This window comes from Talpa europaea, assembly GCF_964194135.1.
Source record: "Talpa europaea genome assembly, chromosome: X".
Lineage (NCBI taxonomy): Eukaryota > Metazoa > Chordata > Mammalia > Eulipotyphla > Talpidae > Talpa > Talpa europaea.
The window spans coordinates 74,411,780-74,435,612 of NC_140081.1; the positions used below are offsets into that span (position 1 = coordinate 74,411,780).

The 23,833-nt window shown below is 52.3% G+C and overlaps 1 protein-coding gene across 2 annotated transcripts in view; it reads left to right on the forward strand.

The window, feature by feature from the left end:
* Positions 1-4,125: 4,125 nt before the first annotated feature.
* Positions 4,126-23,833, forward strand: part of LONRF3 (LON peptidase N-terminal domain and ring finger 3) — a gene marked incomplete at both ends in the record, with an annotated part of 34,202 nt that continues 14,494 nt past the window's right edge. Inside the window, 6 exons of one of the 2 annotated variants that reach the window (XM_084258114.1) lie at positions 4,141-4,957; positions 7,569-7,687; positions 11,104-11,226; positions 15,168-15,323; positions 17,354-17,615; positions 18,350-18,440. In XM_084258114.1, coding sequence (XP_084114240.1) covers positions 4,141-4,957; positions 7,569-7,687; positions 11,104-11,226; positions 15,168-15,323; positions 17,354-17,615; positions 18,350-18,440 — 1,568 coding nt within the window. Of the gene's footprint in view, positions 4,958-7,568; positions 7,688-11,103; positions 11,227-15,167; positions 15,324-17,353; positions 17,616-18,349; positions 18,441-23,833 lie in introns of both variants that reach the window. The other variant, XM_084258113.1, reaches the window with a different exon arrangement.

Genomic DNA, 23,833 nt, shown 5'->3' on the forward strand with positions numbered 1-23,833 from the left:
TTTTGCATAGGAGGGTTCTGATTTGATCCACAAATGTATATGAATATAATGTTTGTAATTTCAGTGGAGAAAATAGGAATGTCCTGGAAGGCATATGCTAAGTGAAAAAAGTCAGGAGAAAGACAAATACTGGATGATTTCACTCATATGTGCAACATAGAGAGACAAAGCAGAGGATTAGACAAACTAAACCAAAACAAAGCCACGACATCTGAATGTAGAATTGAAGCTACCAGAAAGGGGGTGGGGGGCAGAGAACAAAAGGGTGAGGGACTTAGGTGGAATCCGATGGTACCTTGGTAGTGGGTGTGAGGTGGTAACATACACCTGAAGAGGGATGAACCTATATCTCTGAATCATATGCAACGTTGTAAACCAAAGTTACCTCAAAAAAAAAAGCAACCTTTTTTTTTTCCATAAAATTAAAGCAGTTTAAAAAATAAAGAACTAAAGCAAACCACTTCAGCAGTGTTGTCCATATTCAATAGAAACCAATTTGGTGTTATCCCACAAGGCTGTCCTGATTTGAAAATATGTTGTGAAACTCTCGTAGGGCCTGGTCAGTGCGTAGGTGGTGCTGCATCACCCCGGCAGCTGTTAACATTCTCAGCCAAGTTCATGGTCAGCTCTGGGTACCTCTCTATCCCATGCCACCAGGACAAGACCCTCCTTCTGCCTGACTTGGCCTTATCCTTGCTTCTCCGTCCCCCAGTGGGCAAGGGAGAGAAACCAACTCAGGGGGTACTTACTCCTCCAGGTATTCCCGGGAACAAGGCTTATCCCAGCCCTGTATCTGGAGGACAAGTTGGGGTGACAGACTTCTATTTTAAAACTTGTCAGAGGGATAAAGTTCTTGAATTAAGATGTTTTCATCGTGAAACATCTCATGATTCTTTCATATAAATCTCTTTATCTGCCCCACACATCATCAGTCCTCACACATGCCTTAAGAGGCAGGCAGATAATTAATATTGGGGACCCTGCTGTAAGACTCAGTGTGCCCCCCCCCATTTATATGTTGAAAGCTACTCCCCAGTGTGATGGTACTTGGAGGGAGGACCTTTGGGAAGTGAGTGGAATTACTGTCCGTATAAAAGAGACCCTTTGCTCCTCCCTCCACCAGAGGACACAGCAAGAAGACGCCTGTCTGTGAACCTGGAATCTGACACTCAGCAAACACCTGTCGGCGCCTTCATCTTGGACTTCCAACCTCCAGAACTGTGAGAAATTAATTTCTGTTGTTTATAAGCTGCCCAGTCTGTGGTATTTTGTTGCAGCAGCCCAAATGGGCTAAGACCCCATTCAACAGCAGGGGAAACTTGTGGGTGAAAGGAGCTCCCCTTAGGCAGCAGAAGTCCCAGTTTTTCCTCGACTGCCTGGCATAGGCATTTGCTCGACCTCTTGGCCAATCCCCTGACTTCCCTGTCTTCAGAATCTACCCCAGACATGATCCCAAGGAAGAGGACAGCTGTCTGGTGGTCCTGTCCTTCTGTTAGGGAGAAGTGATGTCCTGAGTTAATCCCATACAGGCTTTGTGGACTCCACCCCCACTCCAGACTAAAGCCATCAAGACTCTGGGAAAGACAAATCCCATCACCAACAAGAGAGGGTGGCTGGGACCTGAGGGTGGAGTTGGGCAGCCAGGTTGGATATAAAAAACCAAACACGTGGGCCTTGGGCTCGCTCTCTGGCTCGCGATCGCTGGCCTCCTGGCTTCACTGCTCCTGGCTGGCGGCCAGCTCTCAGAGCGCCATTTTGGGATTCCTGATCGGCGGATCGGGTAGGACTCATTTAAAACTTTGTCTCCCACTTTTCTCCCAGAGCTGTACATTTCCTCATTTCCCCTTCCCTTGTAAATAAACCTTTTATGAACCTTTCACGTGTGCCTACAGTAGAGCATTGATAAGTCCTTTTAAGCGCGCGGGTGAGGACCTACAGTCAGGCACCCCGTTTTGTATCGGGGTTGCTCTACAACACTTCCACTACAACTGCTGGCTTCACCCCTGTCCAAAGTCCACCCACGGCATCTGGACTAGTCTTTTGTATTTACCTAGTGGAGTTGGTGTCATGAAATCTGGTCTTGGAAGTCACTCAAGGTTAGGACTGGAGAGAAGTTTGGAGAGCAGGACAAACTGGGGCCTGCTTGGAGGACTTGTCCAAGGTCTCACAGCAAGTAATGACAAAGCCAAGGCTGCCAGCCAAGTTCTCCTGTGTGTACCTTACACCTCCCTGGCTACATCCTGACTTCCTGTCTCTTTTCCTGGTCTCTGTCCCCTGTAAGCCAACTTCCCCTCACCCCTCTGACCCTCTCTTCCTGTGCTGTCTCACCAGAGGAGGCTCTAAGCATCCGTTTGTTGTACTGGTTCTCTGGGGCCTTGGCGATAACTCCAGGCATGATTAACCACCTAAGAGACAGAGTCAGATGGAACCTGTGATCTGAAGCTCTGAAACCCGACTGGATATCATCTAAGATCATCCCTGACATTTGTTTGTTCAGAAGCCAAAGAACAGCTCCCAGAGTTTGGGTCACTTGCCCAAGGTCATTCAGCTAAGAAATGGCCACAGCATGAGCCAAGTATAAGTCTCCAGCTCCCTGGGGTGGCGCTCTGCCTTGGGCACTGTTCCTGGCACTGGCCAGAGTCTGCAGGCTCTGGAAGCCGACCGAGCCCGACGCAATCCCAGAGCCCGCCTCCCTGCTCGGAGGAGCGTGACCGTGGGAGCACTGCGTGAATCCTTTATGTCTCCAAGCCTCTGCTTATTTGTGCCTGTGATTCCCTTCCGAAGTTTGGGGGGAAGGGAGACAGTGTGGGCGGATCACACTGGCCTTCTGGTGGAGTGAGGAGCACCCCGGAGGCTCCCTAGCCTTTGTGAGTCAGGCAGAGCTCTCGTGTCCAGTTTCAGCGCTCCCGCGCTGCCCCCCACTGTGACGCGTGCGCCTTTGTCAGAATTGAGTGCTCAGGGTCCTGGACCCTGGAGGCAGCTCCACCGGCCCCTGAACTGCGGCAGAACTCGGGGACTTTCTTCAGAGTAGCGCTCTGGGTCTCCATCTTCCGTCCGTGGTTCTCCCACACATACCCCCTCCCCGAGTTCCCACTGAGCCCAGCCGGCCAAGTTCTCGGTGCTGCGCCCATCAGGCCGATGGCCCCCGGGCCAGGCACGTCTCCAGCCCAGCGTGGGCCGCCTGCCCCAGCGCAGGTTTCGGGGCTGGGGGGAGAGCGCTGAGGAGCGGAGCACGCGAGGCGCCTCCCGGTGCGCGAGCCGACGAGCGCATCTTCCCGGCGCGTCCCTCTCCACTCAGCGAGCGCCACCCAACTTCTGTGCCCGCCGGGCCCGCTGCTCCGAGTCGCTCCCAGCACACGAGACCCAGCGGCTGAGGGGAACCGCACTCACTACCTTTAGGGGATTCCTTTGGGGAAGGTGATCAGGGACCCCGATTGTGAGTAACCCGGGTGGAGCTCCCAGGGCTCGCGGGCGAGACTGGGATCGCGAGCTGGAGTGTTGCTGGGGACCCTCTCAACCCTCTTCCCATGGCAGACAGCAGCCGTCGCCCCCAGGAGAGCGAGCCTTCGGTGTCCCCAAAGACCTGGAGGACTGCGCGCCGGAGGTGCCGGCCTCTCGGGGGAGAAATGGGGGCGGAGACCGCTAGCGAGCGGCTGGCAGAGGGGACCTGTTTGCTGGCAGGTTTGGAATGGGATGGGGTAGTGTTTGGAGACGGAAAAGCCCGAGAGAAGACTTCGGCTTTGTTTTCCCTCCCCCTCTTCCGAAAAGGAACCACAGAGCGAGGGGGAAATAAGGCGGAGTGTAAACACAAACAACCTCAAAAAGAAGCCAAGAAAAGCGAAGCCAAAAGAAGCAAGCGCAACACTGTTACAAAACTGTCTGGTTTTGTAACAATTTCCCCGCCGCCGGCCAATGAGCGGCGTGGCGGCTCGTCACGTGGTGCCGTTTTATATAACACTTTGCTGAGACAAGACAGTTATTAGGCGGCGCGGGGTGGCCGGCATGGAGCTCGCGGAGGCGCGGCGGGGATCGGCGCGCGGCGGCTCGGCGGCCGTGGCAGCCCGGACTCCCTCCAGCCGCCGCTCCCAGCTCCGGCTCCCCGGCCCCTAGACGCCTCTTCCCCGCGCGCGTCCCTCTCCTATGGATGCATTTCAGAGCGGACAGATGCTGAGCTTGCTCGCGGAGCTCGGCAGCAACTTAGAGCTGGCGGAGCCGAAGGAACCGGCGGCAGCGGAGGCCGGCGTAGACCCTGGCCCCCACCCAGAGGCGGCTACCGAAGGCCCCGCACCTCTAGCAACGCGGGAGCCGGAGCGCGAGCAGCCCCTGCGGGCCTCGACGCCGGAGTGCAAAGTCCTGCTCACAAAGGCCGACGCCCTGGCGTCCGGGGGGCGCCTGCGGGAGGCCCTCGAGGTGTACCGACAGCTCTCCGAGAGGCAGCAGCTGGTGGCTGAGCAGCTGGAGCAGCTGGTGCGCTGCCTGGCGGAGAACGTCCGGCCGGGCAAGGCGCCGGCGCCCGCGGACAGGAGCAGCGCGGCCAGCCGCGCGGTGGCGGCGGAAGAGGCAGGGGCGGCCACGGCCGCCGAGGCCACCGAGGTGTGGGACGGCTTCAAGTGCCGGAAGTGCCACGGGTTTCTCTCAGACCCCGTGTCCTTGTCGTGCGGCCACACCTTTTGCAAACTGTGTCTGGAACGCGGGCGGGCGGCCGACCGGCGCTGTGCGCTGTGCGGGGTCAAGCTCTCCGCGTTGATGGTGGCCCCGGGGCGTGCGCGCGGGGCCCGGCGGGCCGGGCAGCAGGCGCCGCCACCGCTGCGGGTCAACGTGGTGCTCAGCGGCCTCCTCGGCAAGTTGTTCCCGGGCCCCGCCCGGGCGTCGCAACTCCGGCACGAGGGCAACCGGCTGTACCGCGAGCGCCAGGTGGAGGCGGCGCTGCTCAAGTACAATGAGGCGGTGAGGCTAGGTGAGCGCACCCGGCGCCGGGAGGGGCCGCGAACCCCACGGGAGAGGGGGCGCCGCGGGCTGCCCCAGCCGGAGCGGGGAGAGCGGTTCCTGGAGCGGGGCCGCCGCCTCTGCGCCCGTCGCCAGCGCTCCCTTCTCCTTCTCGCAACTCCGTCTCGCTCGCTCTTTGTCTCTTCTGCATCGGCGTCCGTGGTTCGCGTCCCGCAGGCGGCTTCTGTCGGGGCCGCTCTTCCTCTGTTTGGCTCTTCGCCTCTCGCTCGCGCTTTCTTGCTCGCGGTCGCCGTCTCTCCCGCGGCCTCTCCCCGCCGCCCCCCGGCCACCTGGCCGCGCCTTCCCGGCCAGGAGAGCAACTTCGCGCCCTTGCCGCCCGCGCGCCGGGCCCTCTGGGTTCCGGCGGGTCCGAGACGTTCGGGCGGCGCCGGCGTCTGCCGCTCCCGCCTGGCCCGGGGCCGCCGTCGCCGCCGGGAGTTGTCCCTTCCGCGGCCGCGGCCGGGGCGGGGTGGGCCCGGCGTGGAATTAGGTCAGGAGAGCACTGGTTGCATAAGGGCGGCGAACGGCCCGGGCCGGGCGGCCCCTCCTCCGCGCGGGCGGGCGGACGGGATTGTGTAACGGCTGAGGTAACCGAAGTGGGCCACGCTCGGCTCGGAAACCATCCCGCGAGCTGGTGCGGGGGGCGGGGAGCGCCCCGCTGCCCTGTGACTCATTGTCACCGCTTCCTATCACACGATCCTCAGCTGAAATAGATGCCCCCCCCCCCCCGCTCCGCGCGCCCGCAACCTGTGCCCTGGCCGCGAACCCCTACCCGCGAGGCGGGCAGGCGACCGTGCCAGGCCACCGCTCAGCGATCTCCGCCGGCTGGGCTGGCGGCAGAGGGGGCACGCCTCTGTCTCGCTTCCCCGTGCTGCCTGAGCAGGGCCGGCCGGGCTTCGCGGCTTCAAGGGCAACGTGAGCAGCTCCCGGGCCCCGGCGGGCGCTCGAGTTCCCCCAGAGAGCCATTCCCCCATCCCGCCCCCGCCACCCCCCACATCTGGACCCAGGAAGTGGCCGCCGAGCCGCCGGTCGGTATTGCCCAGCTCGGGCTGGCAGCCAGGAGTTGGCCAGGCGGAGCGGCGCGGTATCCGGCGAAGCGTGCCTGGGAGGAGGCGGCCGGGCAGGGCTGGGCAGAGGGCGCCCCGTGCCTGCTTCGGATGGGTGCTGGAGGGGCTGGGCTGGAATCTCCACGTGTTGAATCTCCTCTCAGTCTTGCAACAGGTAATAAGGGAAAGGTAGGAGCAGAGCGAACTGGAAAAAACTGGCATCTGAGGGGGACCCCCCTCCACCCCCAGCACCCTGTTGGTGCCCAGTCAGGGCACACAGGTCTCCATCCGGCTGGTACACGCTGGGGAAAAGGGATGGAAAAGCAGGATGGAAAACACTGTCAACTCTGCTCCTGTCTTAAGAGCAAGTAATGAGCACCCAGGCAAACCCTTGGCACACTTCTGGGGTGAGAAAAATGGACAAAGCCTGTTGCAGCAGGAGAAGCTGGAGCCCAGTCCAGGGAGAAGACCAGCGCAGAGTGAAGGAGATATAGGTGGTGGCCTCTTAAGTCCAAATTTCCAAGGGAGGTGCCAAGCCCTTCAGGTATCCCCCAAGGGCCAGGCCGTTTCCCGCAGGCCCTCCTCCTCCCCCTTGCTTGCTGCCACCACTTTTCTCTGGGGGCTCATCCTAGCATTTTTTAATCCCATCAGAGCAATCAGGATGAAAATGTCAAGACCAGCTTCGCCCTTTCAAGGGAAAGGGGCCTCCCAACAGAATCTTTGGGCAGGAAGGTAGCAGTGTTGCCTCATTAGTCTAAATACTGTATTCCCTTGAAAGACAAAAACCTGCCTCCACCCCAGTTTTGAAGTCTGGCCAGTTAACTGTGTGACTTTCAGCAGGTGCCTTTCCCTGGGTTTGACTTTCCTCATCTGAAGAATGGGCTGGTTGAGCCAGATGATCTCTAAAGTCCTGTCCAGCGCTGGCATCTAGGGCTTCAGAGTTGGTGAGAGCCAACCTCACTTTACTTCCAGAAGCCTTGTCCAGATTTGCTGGTATTTGGTCATCTGTGATGAGAGAATGGATCCTGGCAAATGCATTTCCATTTTTTCAGAGAAACTTCATATGTGCTGGGCTTCGTAGACAGAGATGTCACTAATGTCACCAGAAGATAGACTTGGACTTGTCTTCCTGGTGGTCAGAAGGGTGGGGGTCACCTCTTGTCACCTCTCTTCCCCCCCCCCCCCCCCGTCCCTGGCATGTTTTCTTGTGGGCAATTCCTCTCTCTAGAGCCAGGCTGCCATGAGCTAGTGTAGCCATGAAGCAGGGTGCCAGGGCCAAGTTGCTGCAGCCTGCCAAAGAACAGGTTGAGACAGGGACAGAAATGACTCCTTTACGGTGGGGGAAACACAGTCCGAGTGACTTGTGGATGTGGTAGGTAGGGCAATATTAGGGCTGGAAATGGAACCTAAGCCTTTGGATCCCAGTAGAAAAGTCCTAGATAACCTGCCATTTGCATAAGATCCATCCTCATACAGGACTTGTCTGTGCCGGTGGCCATTCATGAGGGTTTTTTTTTTTTTCCTCTCATTTGGCAGCTCCAAATGACCATTTGCTTTATAGCAACCGGTCTCAAATTTATTTCACCTTGGAATCTCACGAGGACGCACTACATGATGCAGAAATAGCATGTAAGCTCCGCCCAATGGGTTTCAAGGTGAGTGTGGGAAGGGAGGGATGGGTAGGGGGGTGTACAGTAGGCAAGAAGTTTCAGGAAGGGCTGCCTCCCTGGGGTGAGAGGCACTTGCAAAGGGAGAAGGCTTTGCAAAGGAGCTGGGTGTCAGGTCCTTCCGTAAAGGGTGACTCAGGCATCTGCAGGAGAACTGGATTCTTCCCTAATTTGATTCTTCCCTAACTGATGACCTGCAGAGCAGCCTGGGCTTTGTGATTCTAGAAAATGCACTTGAGAACCAGACTTCCCGAGTTTATGCCCCAGCTCTGCTTCTTTTACTTGCTATGTGGCTTTGGGCAAATGATTTAACCTCGCCGGGTCTCACCTTATTGGTAACATGGGGATTTTCAAAGCACCTACTTAACAGGATTGATATGAGGATTACATGAGCTAATTCATATAAGATGCCTAGAACAATGCCTGGTACATAGATATGCGTGTTTGCTGCTGTCATCATCATCAGCATCATCATCAGCATCATTTCCCAGGGTCAGTAGAGAGGAGGGTGAGATAACTATTGCCAACTGGCTGTGCCATTTCAAGTCCTTAGTAGATTTTGTCAGCCTGCCAGTATCCCTCAACATCTGGGTCACATGGAGGGGTGGGGAGAAAGAAGGCGAGCATCTCCCAGGTGCCAGGATGCAAAGTGTCACTTTCTGCATCTCTGGCTGCAGGTCTGACCCTCGGCCGCCTGTCAATATTTTGTCTAGATAAAGATTAGATTTGAGCCAGGGCACTACTACTTGCCAGCCAAGTGGCTTTGGGGAAGTCGCTTCACTCTCTGGCCCCCAAGTGTGAAGGTTTGCAAAACAAAAGCTGTTGCTACCTGCCCTGATTGCCTCACAGTAAGGGTCAAAGGTGAACACTGCCAAGAGGCCATCTGTGAGCTGGATCTTACTGCAGCGCTGTCTCTACACAGCCCCAGGATGCCTTCCTTGACTTATCCAAGTCTAGGTCCATGATCTCTTATCTGAATCCCATGGCACAAGAAGAATCCAGAATGTTTCAGATTTCAGAAATACCATATATTAGGTAACACTCTCAGTGAGCTCTGGTCAACACCCCGTTATCAAACATATTAATATTTGTGCAGAAAATTACACAAGAAGTCACACTAAATTGGATAAAGACTGTAGCACACTTTATAACATTTTAGGTTAGGTTTTTCTACCTGATGACTTTTGATATCAAGCTGATGAAAATGTTAAATCATCAATCATCAGACCTTTTTTTTTTTTCTTTTTGAGCTGGGGACTTCGGATAAAGCACTGTGGTCTTGCACAAAGGGCCATTCATGTCAGAGTGAATCTCCTATGTTCTTTCATGAGAAGGTTTTCTTGGGTGGTAGCAGATTAATAAGTTCACTTTCCCAAGGAACACATTTACAGTTTGCTAAAAGTCACCTATGTCTTAATGCAAAGGGCCTTTAGTGAAACACTTCTAGCCTTGTACCAGCACAGGTCAGGGAGCTGGGGGAAAGAGGACTTTTCTTGCAACTCTTTCTGCTCACCTCTAAACCTAGGGATTTGCTAGTATAGTCCACTGAGAAGCAGTAGACTCATTGGGATGAAATGGGGAAAGTGACTTCCCCAGTGAAGGAAGAGTTAGTGGAAGTATTTAGCTGTTTCGTCTCCCCCAAACTACTAGTGTAAGCAGAGAGGTATTGCCAGGGTTGAGAAAAGACTTGAGCTGATGCATATAAATCAAAACCACCTCACATGGTGATTTGCATATCCCTTCCTTTCTCTGTGCCATGTCCCTCTGGCAGGGGTTCATCTCATGTGGCCTTGTTCCAGTCACCCACCAAGGCTCAGTAGTACTCAGATCTCCTACAGGTGATATAGCTCTCAGTGGGGTGAGCTGCAGCCTTGGCCTGGGACATGACTTGGTGTGATTCATGGGATCCCAGAGGCTCCTTCATTATCCCTGAAATGTCATGTGAGCCTTTCTCCAGGGCACTCCTGGGAACCACTACTGGGAGGAGTAGCAGCAAGTCATTGGTGTCCACTTATCAGCTACGATTAATCTGCAGAAGGAGGGGGGCATAGGGAAAGGTCCTCAAGAGGTTTGGAGCAGGGGCCACCACTCCACCACTCCACCACTCAAGAAGGTAGGTAGGTCCCTGACAGCCAGTGTAGGCTGCAAGAGGCATGTTTGAAGGGGAGGCTGGGGAGTGCCCAGCAGCAGCAACCTGGATCAACTTCCTTCACTAAGTTGCACTCGAGGTCAGCCTTGAAGTCAACAGGGTATGGAGCAACCCCCCTCCCGCCCCGCCCCCAGGGCAGCCCTGATGACAAAAGAAGACTGTCCTCCCAGCCCAGTTGCCAGAGCCATGTGTCCTAAGACACAGGGAGAGGGAGTGCTCTTCCCACCTCTTTTCTTTCTCTTCCCCAGGATGCTCCTCTGTTCCCCTCGAGTTTCTCCCTTGGGCTTGTATTCCCAGGAGTCACAGAACTTTCATTTATTCCCAAATTATGTTCATTGAGGTAAAGTAGGTTTACATCTTTGTATCTGCTCCAGGGTGCCCCCACAATCCTCCACCATGCTCCATTGGGCCCCTTCCATCCCCCACCCCTACCCCAGCATCCTACTCTGGGCGCCTCAGTTTTATAGTCAGAGGTTAAAGGTTTATTGGTTTGGTTTTGTCTGACCCTTTGTTAGGTTTCTCTGTAGTCCACACATAAGTGACACCATCCAGTATTTGTCATTCGCCTTTTGACTTATTTCACTTAGCATTATCTTCTGTTCCATCTAATTTGCGAGAAATGGCAGGAGTTGATCCATTTTTGGCAAGAGATAAGCAGTGAACTGAGGAAAAGCATTTGCTCAACCCTTGGCTCCTCCTCTCCAGCCTGTCTGCTGGGTGACGAAGAGCACAATTCTACTTCCACTGTGCCACTAGTTACCTTTGAGACCCCGTTGAGGCCATGCCCCTACCCTTGGGCTGCTTCTGAAAAACGATCCCAGATGTAGGTGGTCACTTGCCCAGTTATGTGGACTAGGTTTCTACTTGACAGGACTGGTTAAGAGGAAGGAGTATGTGGGCGGGTCCTGAACACTGGCTAGTATGTGCCCTGACAGAGGGTCTTGCTATTGATACATTTGGTGATGGGAGGTTGCGGGGGAGGTAGTGCGGCACCGTGGTTAGGAATTTGGGCTTTGCTCTCCAAACTCAAGCCCCGATTCCACAGTTGACCAGCCGTATTACTTTTCTGTGTCTCAGTTTTGTCTTCCTCAAAATGGGCTTCCAAAGAGTTGCCCGCATTCCAGGGCTGTAGACAAGACTGTCCTTTTGCAACACTTCACACAACACCCACAAAGTATTTAGCTGGTGTTTCTGTTAGGAACAGCCACAATGAGGCACATGAGAATGGGATTGAATTGCTCATGCTTTCTTCCAGGCACACTTCAGAAAAGCACAAGCCTTAGCCACCCTGGGCAAGGTGGAGGAAGCACTAAGGGAGTTTCTATATTGTGTGTCTCTCGATGGAAAGAACAAGAGAGCAAGAGCTGAAGCCCAAAAGGTGAGTGGAAATGACATCAGGTCCAGCTTCCCAATGGGCTCCCACCTCTGTGTTCTCCAGAGAAGGGGGATGAGAGATCTGCCCTTCCTGGCATTTGGGGTCCTGCTTCCTGGGTTAAGGGGACAGGATGGGGACGCAAGTACCAGTGGATCACCCAGAAGCACTGCCCTCTTGGTGGGTACAACCAGATGGAGCAAGCAGCCACTGCCTTTGTAGGTGCCTGGGAGAAATGTTGCTGCTGCTTTGATTTAGGATCTGGGTCGTCAATGGGATGGAATACAAAGCAAAAATTAAACCAAATCAGTTAATATGGGGCTTGAGGCTCACCAAGAAAATTCTGCCTGTTGAGGAGAGGTCAGGGGTGTGGGGCTGCCTGCAGGTAGAGAACTTTCCTTTGACTGAGTCACAGCTTCACCAGCCATGCATGGCAGCCCCCCTCCCTGTTGGTCCTCCCGTCCCCAGCCACGTGCAGAATTCCAATCATCACCTTCGCTAGAAAGAGAAAACTCTCTCTCACAAGTGTAAGTCAGGAGCCCCTGTGGATTAATCCAAACAGTTATTCCAACTCGTGGATCCCAGAGGATGTGGTGGTTATTTAAAAAATGGCCCGAGACACTGAGAACATTAGTGAAGGTTCAGGCATCCACGATTCATAGACTTTGTGGCTTCCGATTCTGCAGTTTCCACTCCTGGCGGCTGGCTAAAGGACCCGGCAGTTGTAGGCTTGGTGGGATCTTGGTGGCCTCTGCTCCCCTCGTGCCCTGCCCCCTTTTCAGCATGACGCAGTGTGTTTTGGCAAAGCAGCAGATGAAGAAGGGGAGCAAGAGGCAAGACTGGTCTGAAGGCTCCAGAAAAGGAAGGGTTGGCAAAAGCAGTGAGCTAGGGGAAGCTGAGCTGAGCTCTGGAGGTCCTGCCTGTCACAGATTTCTTTTCTGGGAGGTTGCTGGCTCAGGTTTGGGAATGTGGGCAAGGTGCTCCTGAGAGAAACACTGGTGGTGGAGAATTGCTCCAAGCCACGAGCCCCTCCCTAAGCCTCAGGTGTGGTCTGTAGCGGTGAAAACAGGGAGCATTTACGGAGCATCTCCTCTGTACCAGACACTCTGCCATGAGCTTAATGAAGAAGATGCATTTACTTCCCTGACATCCCTGAGGGAACTTACTGTAATTTACCCCCATGGTAGGCAAGACAGATGAGGAGGCTGAAGCTTGGTAACTTTCCTGAGGCTACTCAGCTAGTGACTGGTGGAGGAACAGTCAAACCCAACTCTGTCTGCTTCCCTAGTCTGCCTTCTTAGCCACTCCACCATCCTGTGGTCCTAGGAGGACATGCAAGGGGTCACAGAACTCACCCCTGGGGCTGGGTGGAGAGTAACAAGGGGACTATCCAGTTCCGGGGTGCATGGACAAAGGCAGAAGAACTTTGCCTTTGGGGACAGACTGTTTAGAGGTCATCAGAGGCAGGTGTTGGACCCAGAGGTGAGTGGTTTCTTCACTCCTGTTTGTCCACTGCCAAATGGGGAGTCTGGTCTCATCAGCTGGGTGCACCTCTCTCCCCAGCCCAGTTTCACAGACCCACTGGTGTCATTTGCACAACTATCTAACAGAACGAGGCTAGACATCGTGCTGCCTTTGGAGATCCAAAGAGGCAGAAGCCAGCCTCAATCCTCAAGGCCCTCACCACCTTGCCTCTGTTCTGTAATGCAGTGTAAATGCCGGATAACACAAGCGAGCACTTGCCCATAATGAAGGTTCCAGAGTTCTGAGGCTGGGGCAAGAATTAGGAGGTGAATTCCCACCAAGTGTAAAAATGCATGGCAGCCCGTTGGGAACACGGAGGGCTCTTAGTGTGCTTATCCACTGCCTAGTCCCAGTTCCAGGGCTAAATATCTGACAGAGACAGTGTAGGTTCACTCGGTATTGATTAGCTGCCTTAGACGCTCACAGGCCTCGGTTGTGGTTTTCTTTATTTGTTTTATGGAGGTAACATTGATTGATAACTGTGTTTTAGAGGTACAGGATCTCCCCATTTTTAAAGTTTTTATCTCAGATTTTTTTTTCCCCTTCTTGACCCATTTGGGCTTTTCTAAGGCTGACACTGAAGTGGAATTGACTTTCATTCCTGTGGAATGAGTATTCTCACTGACAGGTGACCCTAATTTTTGTTTTTCAAAGCCATTGAGAAAGCCCAGAGTGAGAGCTTCTCCGGGGAGAAGCACAGTGCTGCTCTTCCTTCTGCTGTGCTTCCTTCCACATCTCCCCTCTGTCTCCCCTCCCTTCCCTTCCCACCACCTTCTGCCCTTTGAGTCTCTGCTTTGGGTTCCGTGCAGTGTGGCTGACACTGAAGAGCTTCACACTCTTTGGAGAGAATTCCGGAGAGACTGCTTCAGAAGTGGGTTGGTCCTGTTGGCCACTCAGGAGGGCTTCTGAGGGCCCACATTGGCTCCTGTGGGGGAGGGCTCTCTGGAAGCTGGCACATATGGCCCTGGGCACTGATTGCCTCCCCCTCTAAGTTAACTTAGTTGCCTTTGTCGGCTTAGACCTGGGAAGTGGGTTTCCCAGAGCTGGAAGATGACATAGAGATCTCTGTGAGGACTTTGGGCTGGAACACTAGGCCCGTCCCTGAGCCTGAGATGGATAAGTGTCTTAATTCAATTCCGTGTAGTGTTATGAATATTTATTGGACATCTGTCATGTGCCCTCCAAAAGCGGGCCATCTGGTTAGAAAGACTTCATCTGCGACACAACTTGAAGTTAATACAAGATGGTGTAGCCAAAGGTGCTATTAGAGACGGGGGCTGGGTAGTAGAGGAAGACAGCACTGGAGCAGGGCCTTGGTTTGGCAACATGGCAGGTGTGGCCTCTGCAGGAGCATCATTAAAGGATTCTTGGGACCAGCAAGGGAACAAATCCAAGTGGAGAGTTTGGTGGCCTGTTACCTCCCTTGCTCCATTAGTACCCTGACCATGCACCCTGAGCAAGGAAGGGGGTGGTAGAGCATCCTTTAGTGGGTGTTGAAGCCCTCAGTGGTACCCACTTGGGGATGTTTTAGAAACCATGTGAGCTGCCCCTCAGTTACATGGTACATGTAACATGCACATACGTATTCCTGATTCCTGCTGGCACCAGGGGAAACTGAAGCAAGAATGTGGACAGCTAGAGCTGCAGGCTCCCCTCGTGCACACGTCTATGATTCCCCAGTCCCTTCTGGGCCTTCTTCCTGCCTCCACGCCATTATCCATTTGCAATGGCCACCAGCTATCGACTGGAACCTGCCTGCTGCCAGCACTTGAAGTGGCCTGATGTTCTCTGGAAAGCAAAGGCCAGAATCAGGGACAGAATGAGGAAGGAGAGGCCGGGAGAAGAGGGAGGAGGTCTGGGTTCTGCTTTTCCCTCACGCAAGGTGTCACAGATCCAGGGTTGGGGATTGGGCAAGAGGGAGGCAGAGTAAAGAAATTTTAAGGAACCTAGAAGACACATGTAGACATCCACCCACTGGGGTGAGGACATGACTCCAGGACCCCCAGCTGATATTTCTTTTCTGCCTTCACCTCTCTGTCTCTCCCCTGCTAGACAGGTTTCTAAATCCCACTGCAAAGATTTCTGTGCAGTACTAGGACCGGAATGGTGGTTCTCAACTTTGGCAAGGGTTATGGAAGCATCTGTAGTGCCTTTTCAAAATCCAGATTCCTGGGCCACACCGCTGATCTGGGGGACCCAGGAGTGGGAACTAGGGACAGTGTTTTTGTGAGCTCCCTGCCCTCCCCCCGCCCTTGAGTCTCATGCAGGGGTAGCAAGGCCCTCTGCTCTGGCGGCTGGGGCTTGTAATCCAAGCCTTCCTCCTCAGAGTTCCCCACGCCACAAACCCTGCCCTCCTGCCCCTTCCCCTTCGCTCCAGCGCCTGTAGAAACTGAAGTAGTGAAGTCTTCTGTTTTATGTCACAGCTTCTCCTTAGTTTCTTTTCACCATCAGTCCTGGGGGAGTCTCAGGAACATTCTCCCGATATCCTGAAGCTGTTGGCACCTCACCCTAGATTAAAGGAACACGTAGAGTCAATGGCTACTGAAGGCACCAGCCATAATCTACCAGAGTTGTCACAGGTAAAACTCAACTCACCCAGCTCTTCGTGACACTTTGTTTGGCTGTTTTGTGGGCAAACACGGGGCGTGAGTCCCTACCTCTCCTTCGCTTTATAAGAGATGGAGCTCCAGAGAATGTGTCCTTTGCTAGAAGGTTATTTCTCAAAGATAAAACTAGATTTTGGGCATGGTCCCGGGGTTTGTGATTTATTGCCTTTATTTTTCAGTTCTTGGTCAGGTTCAGCTGAGAGGGGTTTGACCAGACCAGAAAGGGATGGCCCACTTCCCCTGCAGCCAGTCAGTTGGTGGTGGTGGTGGTGGTGGGGGCGGTTATCAGCCCCTTCTTTCCTGGCTTGTTTGCTCAAGCTGCTGGACTTTGAGTGGCACCCGAGACCCTTCGATGCAGACAACTCCATCTACTCCCCAAATGGAGTTATTTTATCTCCCTGTGCTGTGTCATACACAGGAGTAGACTTCCTGTACACATTTGTAGCCGAGAGGAGGGAAGTGATTGAGGAAACATTAAGTTGAAGTTCCTGGGAGGAAGAGAAGTATTTGTTTTTTTCTTTGCAAACCATGGAACAGAATCACAGAGAGATGGCCCCAGGCCCTGGCTTTCCCTGCAGAAGGAGCGAGGCTGGGGCTCAGAGTGTACCCCTGAAGGTAGAGTTTCTCCCTGAACACCCCGCTCCTTGCCCAGGCCTCTTCGGGCAGCTGTCCTCCCTCTATTTTCCCTATATTCTCCACCTGTGTGCCAGCCCTGCCATCTCGGTGGCTACTTGGATTCTCTACAGCTGGAAAGCTTAGATTTTCCCAGCTTCTTCCCTGCCCTAGTGAAGGACGAAAATGCAGGTGTGCCCGATTCAAATACACAGGGCAGAACTTCGAGTATCTCCTGAAATCAGAGAACCCCTAGTGCATTTCAGTAATTGTTGGAGATCAGGATCACATGACTGAGCGCATTAATGCTGAATCAAAGTGCCTGCGATGACTTCTTGTGGCAGCTCAATCTAAAATGAAGAAAAATGGCACCCCTGGCTTTCCAGGGTAAGCCAGCTGGGGAACAGGGACGGGGTGTCTGCCCAAACGTGGCTTTGCAAAGCAGGGTACTCCTGTGCGCACAACGCCTAGGGCTCAAGGAAACTTGAGGACACTTCATGCTGTGGTGTTGAAAAAAGCTCCCCAGGATCGAAACTCAGAAGACCCTTTTTCTCCTCACTTCATTGTTTTGTCCTAACTGTACACCACCCATTTTTCATGTCTACCAACTTTGGGGGGAAGGTTGAGGTTAGAGGGCGACAACAACATGGGCATCTTAACCTGAGGAGGAATGGATTTTGAGGAGAGCGGGGTTCTCCAGGGAGAATCTGCATAAACACCAACCTTACCACGCGCTGGAATTGCAGATCAATATTCAAATATCCCTTTCCCGGACAAAAATCCTGTACCAGGCTAGGGACATGAGTGACTGTTATGCCACATGGGTTTTTCTCTTTCGGACTTTTCATGTCCAGTCTAGCAAAGGAGTAGTTTGTCTTATAGAAGGAACTGGTTAGAATACTAGGGAAATCCACCGGCCTAGGGATGAAGCTGTGCCGACGCCTTGGCAAAAGTCCTGACGGAGCTGGTGTGGGCAGGGCGGGGTGGGGGGGGAGGGGGAAGGGTCCGGGGAGTATGGATGGCCTGGACGGGCGGTGAAAGAGAGAGGAAGCACACCATGTACCCTCGCTGCTTGCCTTGGTTTCCCAGAAATGGTAGCTGGGGAATGATCGGGATTGGAGAGGGGGCTGGTGACCCCGTCTCTCCCCTTCGCCAGTGCCCCAGGTGTCTCTCCCCTCCATGCTTCCTGTTTTTGTATAGGGAACTTCCTTACCTGCGCATGGGCGGGCACTCCTTTGTCACACCTGCTGTTATGTCTGCTCCCCAGTTAAGCGGTGTCTGCTGCACCAGCAGGGCCCTGCCATTTTCTCTTTGTCCCTTGCGGGTAAAGAATATCAAAGGATAATATTGGTCCCACATAGATGCTGATGTTAGGTTCTTGTTTTCTCCAGGAAAACCTGGCACTCCCACATTGTTCTGGTCAGGAGGAGGCAGCAGCCAGGGGAGACTGCAACTCCCTGGTGAACCCAGCTAAAGGAAAGGTGGATGGGCAAGAAGGCAATAGGAAAGACCGAGAAGAAGAGGAAGAGAAGCGGGACACTGCCTGTCAAGAAACTGCCTCCATCAAGACTGGCAAATGCCAGGAAAAGAAAAGGAAACATTGTCAAATTGAACCCCAAGACCCAGAGGTGCCTCATAAAGTCTCTAAGCAAGGTACCAACTCTACCCAGGGGGAAAGGGCTTGGAGGAGATGCCTGGGCGCAACACCATGTGCCAGTTACTCAGCCTCCACAGGAGGGCTTCTTGGGCTCTGGGGGGACCGCCCAGCTCTGCCACTTTGCTGTGTGGCTTTCTGCAAGGTTTCTGTGAGAGCCTGCACAGTTCCCAGGTCCTAGCAGCCTGCCAGTGTTCCATAATCATAGTGGAAAGCCAAGGCATAAGGTCAAGAGAATATCAGACAGTGTTATTGGAGGCCCTCGATGGCGTCCCTTCCTTCCAGGCCAACCACTGCCTACCCCACCCCCATGCCAGGAATGTAAAAGCAAGGAATTGTGATCAGGCCTCCCTCTGCTCATCCCCAGTTATGCTCCATAGGTAGGCATCCGAGACGCAGCATCTGGAGCTTGCAATCTTTCCAAGAGAGGTTGGCAGTGCAGGATTCAACATCAGCTTTGAAGGTCTGGCACGGGCTGTGAAGCAGCAGCAGCAGATTGCTGGGGAGCGAGGTGCCTGTTGCAGTTGGATGAAGGCTCCTGGACATTCCCTGCCTTGTGCTAGGAACCTACCAGAGCCCGCTTCAGGCTATCCTATTGTCATTGGTCAGGTGGCCACGAAATCAATTCTGGGAGGCAGTGAGAGTGGCAACCCAAAAGAATAGTCTGGTTCATTGCATGCTGCCAGGAAGTCAAGGTGGTTCGGGCTCTGACTAACTGCTTTCTGAATCACAGATCCTCCCGCTGGTCAGGAGGCCAAACCTGCTCTCCCTGTTCCACTCACATCTTTCGACGCCTCTGACCTTGAATGCTCCCTGTGTATGAGGTAGGTGATAGATGCTATGGCTGACCAGCCGAGGGCTGTGCTTCTGGGTATCTGGACCTTCTACTAGTGAGTTTCTGTTTGGTAAGGGAGCTGAAATATTTTCACAAAAGATGGTAGCCCCAGGAGATACCAAAAAATCTTTTGGCTCACCACACAGGGGACCCAACCAACAGGGGCGCCTCAGATGTTTTTTTACCCTCTACAAGCGCATAGGTCTTCCATGCCAATCACATAGGTTTACATCTGCGATGACTTTCCTTGTTATCTGAATAAAAATGAGTAAGGCAGGTGTTACCTGAACTTCTACTTTCCCTTTTTCTCTCTCAGAAAAAGATTAGAGTTGTCAGATTTGCTCGCCAGCTCGGGCAGACTTGGTAGTGAAGCACGTCCTCCATGTTCTGCTTCGGCGGAGCGGGCTAGGGTGGGCTGGCTCTCCAGCCGGTTCTCCATCACCATCCTCTTCTTTCCCCCAAAACAAAATGGCGGCTGGGTCACGTCAGACCCAAAGTGGGAGATGAGGGTTCTCTGCTTCCACTCAGAGAAACGGGCTCTTCAGGTAACACCCTTGTGGCTCTGAGGCCGCAGTGTGAGCTCTGGCCTTCCAGACACCACACTTCGACAGACTTGATTCCGTGGGCTCGGAAAGCACAGGGTTTAGGCGCGCTCATCCTCGTCAGCACTCCTGCCCGCGTGCAGGGGACGCGGAATCACACACACACTCATGATGTCCCGCTTTCCCGAAGGGCCGAGAATCCCCAGGTCAAGGCTCTTTTGCTCCCTTTCCTCTCCTTTCTCCTTCCGTTTTGCTTGTCCGTGATCTCAACAGAGGGTTTCAGAGAAAGGTGAGAAATCTGGTCCAGGAAATAAACATCAAGAGGTTAAGACCCCTTTCGAGGCTGATGCCTGTATGAAAGCCATCCTCCTCCTCTCCCGTCCTCCTGTTCTAAGTCATGCCTCAAAACAAAACCCGGTCTCCGCCTGGCTGCGGGCCCGTCAGCACTGCGGCACCCATGGCCGCTGCAGGGTGAGAAGAAGACTGTTGCAAGGGGAACCCGCATGCCTCTGAGCAAGGGTTTCAGCTTTAAGAGCCTCGGCAGGGCTTGTGTCTAGGCCAGAGACTATTTCTTAGGCCTGCTTTACCTGGATTTCTTGCTGTCTTGAAAAAGTTCCTGTTTGGACCCCTCTAGTACTTTTCTGCTCTTTCTTATTATTAGGATTATTAGGAAGTTTTATTACGACCTCCGTGTGTCTTCATGGGAGAGGGTTAGGGTGAAAGACATTCAAACAATGCCAGGCATGAAACTGGACACTTGTACCTCCCATGCAAGTTTCTAGAAAATCTAGTCCCGTAGCATGCAAGTTAGTGTGAACTGATGGATTCTGAGGCTAGAGAGAAAGGCAGAAGCTGCTTATAAATTCTTCAGGGGAAAAGGTGGAAGTAACAAGTGGGACAGTAACTGCAGCGTATGCGTGAGGGACTTGGCCATCCCCGAGTGCCCCCGCTGCACCCGGACGCCTCCCTGCAGCTCAGAGCTCTCCCCTCTGTCTTCAGTGACAGAAACTCCTGCTGCTGCACATTCTCTAGCCATGGGACCACCTCTGCTGAAGAGGAGTACTTTTGGGGTGACAGGGATATCTTGAGATGTGCAGCAAGAAAGTTTGATAATTTGAACCAGTTACCTCACGGTCCACTGACCTCTTTGCCAATTGAAAGGAAAAGCTTTATATTTAACTGAGTTTTAAGTATTCAGGTTAGCTGGGTGTTAAGGAGTCAGCTCGTTCTCTCCACCTCTCTCTTTCCCTGCCTCCCTTCCGCCTCCCTTTCTCCTTTTCCTTCCCTCTTTGCTCGCAGTTGATAGCAGCGAAAGAACACAATACAAGGATGTAACTGGTGGGAAAAGATAGCTACTTCCAGATAAGCGAAACGTTTTATCCGGGCTGACATCTAACTGAAAGCGTTTATTATTACTATTGTTTATTCCATCCCTGTGACAATGTAAAACAGTTTCTTGTGAGGAAATCTGGTCCTGCTCTGATTTATAAATGCCTCCCTGAAGTGTTTTCTGAAATCATTACCTAAAGTGGTAAAATAAAAGGGAAGAGAGTTCAAGTATATATCTATTTCTAGCTTGTTCTGTCTATGTATCTGTGTATCTACCTGTCTGTTGGTCTATCTGTCTGTCTGTCTATCTGAGTTCTCTACTTTCTCATAGGAGAGGATGGAGAAAGACGGAGGGAGTGAAGGGTGTGTGTGTGGGGGGAGAGAGAGCGAGAGAGAGAGAATATATACATAGACGGATGAGGTCTGTTCTCGATGTAGATAGAGTCTTGACTGTGTCATACAGGAGAGAAGGAAAATGGGCTTGGAGATCAGAGGTGACGTCACATCCCAAGCTTGCGTGACCTTGGGCATCTTAACCTATCTGCATCTTCATTTCCTCGGTAGTTAAATGGAGCTAATCATAACTGCAACCTGTTGATAAAGTTAATTTATGTAAAAAAATAAAAAACAGTATTGTGCACACCCAAGAGAACGATGTGCTACCTGTTCCCACTTTACTCAGTCAGCCCTCATGGCACAGCAGAGTAGCCCTGAATACAGAAGAGAATCGAAAGGTGATCTAGTCAAAGCAGTGAAACCTTGAGTTATTTCAAAGCACTCATTATAGCAGCATCCTAGGCAGCACTCATGGTCGTGACTATTCAGACCAGGGGCATTTTAATCTTAGCTTTTGCTAAGAGTTGCTGTGTTCTTTTGTGTCTTGTTTCATTGATCTGCTCATTAAATGTCGGTATTTCTTGCAATTAGCCAGCTCTATCAGTGCTATTTTACATGGATTCCATTCTTAAACGAACAATAAGCCCAATTTTTAAATTCTCAGGAAAAATTGTTTTGCAGATACAGATTCGTCCATCATCATCATTAGCGTCACCAAATTGTGTATAAAAAGCATTTCGATTCATCGGACTGAAATTACTGAGGACTTGAGCTATTCTGGTTTGCTCTTCTTACAGTTCGATCACAGCAGTAGTTCCCAAATCAGCCTGCAGATCACACTTTTGAAAAACATTTTAAATTGTGAAAAATACATGAGTGGGAAAGTACATAAAATATAAATGTGTTCGGGCCTCCCCTGGTGGCGCAGGTGATTGAGCGCAGCGCTGTGAAGCTGTCCACAGCCTCTGCAGCGCTGGTTCGATCCTTGCCAGCCGGCGAGGGTCCCACATGGCGCGGCAGACCTCTCCTGTCGCGCCCGCTGCTCCCCTCAGCAGTGTATTTCGTCAGTCTGCCTGTTCTGCTCCCCACTCTGTCTCTGGTGAGTCCTCTCACCCTCCCGCACATCTGGCCTGTACCCTGGTTCTTGTATAAATAAATAAATAAATAAATAAATCTTTAAAAAATATATATAAATGTGTTCTCTTAAAATATTATAAAGATGATACACAGGCAACAGTCCCTCTCAGTTCAAGAAATAAAACATTGCCCAAGCCCCGGAAGCCCCCATAGACCACTTACAAATCTCCATCTGCCGCCACCAAATCATTATCTTGAGTTTGATCTAGTCTTTGTTTTTAAAAATTGACTTGTTCCTTTTATATTCCTCCCTCCCTTCCTCCTCCTCCCCTCCCCCTCCTTCCCTCCCCCCTCTTCCTTCCCCCTCTCCCCCTTAACTTCCCTCCCTCCCTCTTTACTTCCCTCCCCTCCTCCCTCCTCCTCTCCTTTTTTTCCTTCTTTCTCTCTTTTTTAATGGTTTGATTTACATGTATTGTGCAATGATGACAACAGTAGGCTCAGATAGCATCTGTTTTCTCTTATAGACGCAATGAAAAGAAAAGATCAGCATACAGAAAAACATTTTGTCCTTGTGGTGAGAATGCTGAGGATTTATTTCCTTCACAACTTTCCTGTATAGCCATAGAGCAGGGTTCGCGCTCGACACCAGGTTGTGCCTTACGACATTACATGATTTTTTAAAAAATTTTTTAAGATTTATTTATTTATGCATATAAGAGCTGGGGTATAGGTCAGAGATGGGGGGGGGGAGGGTGAGAGGATTCACCAGAGACAGAGTAGGAAGCAGAACAGGCAGACGACTGAAATACACTGCTGAGGGAGCAGCGGGCGAGTCAGGAGAGGTCTGCTGTGCCATGTGGGTCACCTCCCTGGCCAGGGATCGAACTTGTGCTGCAGAGGCTGTGGATTGCTTTATAGTGCGGTGCTTAACCCCTTGTGCCACCAGGGAGGCCATTACATGACTGTTTTAAAAAATAATTTTAGTAGCCTGTGTGCTTCTCTAAATGTTATGATTTCGTTTTTCTAAATTTTAAAAAGTTGTATTTATTTAACTCTTTATTAACATTGGTTTACATCATTTTTGTGTTTTAGAGGTAATGGGTCTTCACCCCTCCTAAGCACTGTTACTGTACCACACCCCTCACCAAAACACCCGCAGTCCAGCCCCACAGCCCCTTGTGCTCCTTTGCCACTTTGTTCTCACGCCTCCTCTGATAGTTCCAGTTCTATAATCAGCTTTCTAAGATTTGTTGTTAGTTTGACTTTATCTCCACCCTTGTTTGCTGTCTCTCTACTCCACATGAGTAGCACCATCCAGTATTTGCCTTTCTCCTTCTGGCTTGCTGCACTCAGCTGAATCCCCTCCATCCATTTTGCCACAAAGGGCAAGTCTTTGTTTTAATACTGAATAGTATCCCATTACGTGTCACGCCACAGCTTCCTGGTACATTTGTGTGTATTTGGGTGCTGAGGTTGTTTCCATAATTTGGCTATGAAAATGGAGTTTTGCTTATTTTTCAAAACTTCTACCCATTGAATTACCCAGCAAGTATTCTTTTGCTCTGGCTTCTCCTTGTCAGTATTGAGTTGTCCATGTTACTGCATGAAGGTGAGGTCCCATTCTATAACTCGACCTCCAACTGTGAATTCTATTACAGGTGGGTACTTGGGGGCTGTTTCCAGTTTGGGGCTATGATGCAGAACCCTGCTATGAAGACTTCTTCCTTCCTTCCTTCCTTCCTTCCTTCCTTCCTTCCTTCCTTCCTTCCTTCCTTCCTTCCTTCCTTCCTTCCTCCCTCCCTCCCTCCCTCCCTCCCTCCCTCCCTCCCCTCCCTCCCTTTCCGATTTATTCATTTATTTATATAAGAACCGGGGTACAGGCCAGATGTGCGGGAGGGTGAGAGGACTCACCAGAGACAGAGCGGGGAACAGAACAGGCAGACTGATGAAATACAAAATACACTGTTGAAGGGAGCAGCGGGCGAGACAGGAGAGGTCCGCCCCACCATGTGGGACCCTCGCCAGCCAGCCGGGATCGAACCGGCACTGCAGAAGCTGCGAACAGCTTCACAGTGCTACACTCAACCACCTGCGCCAC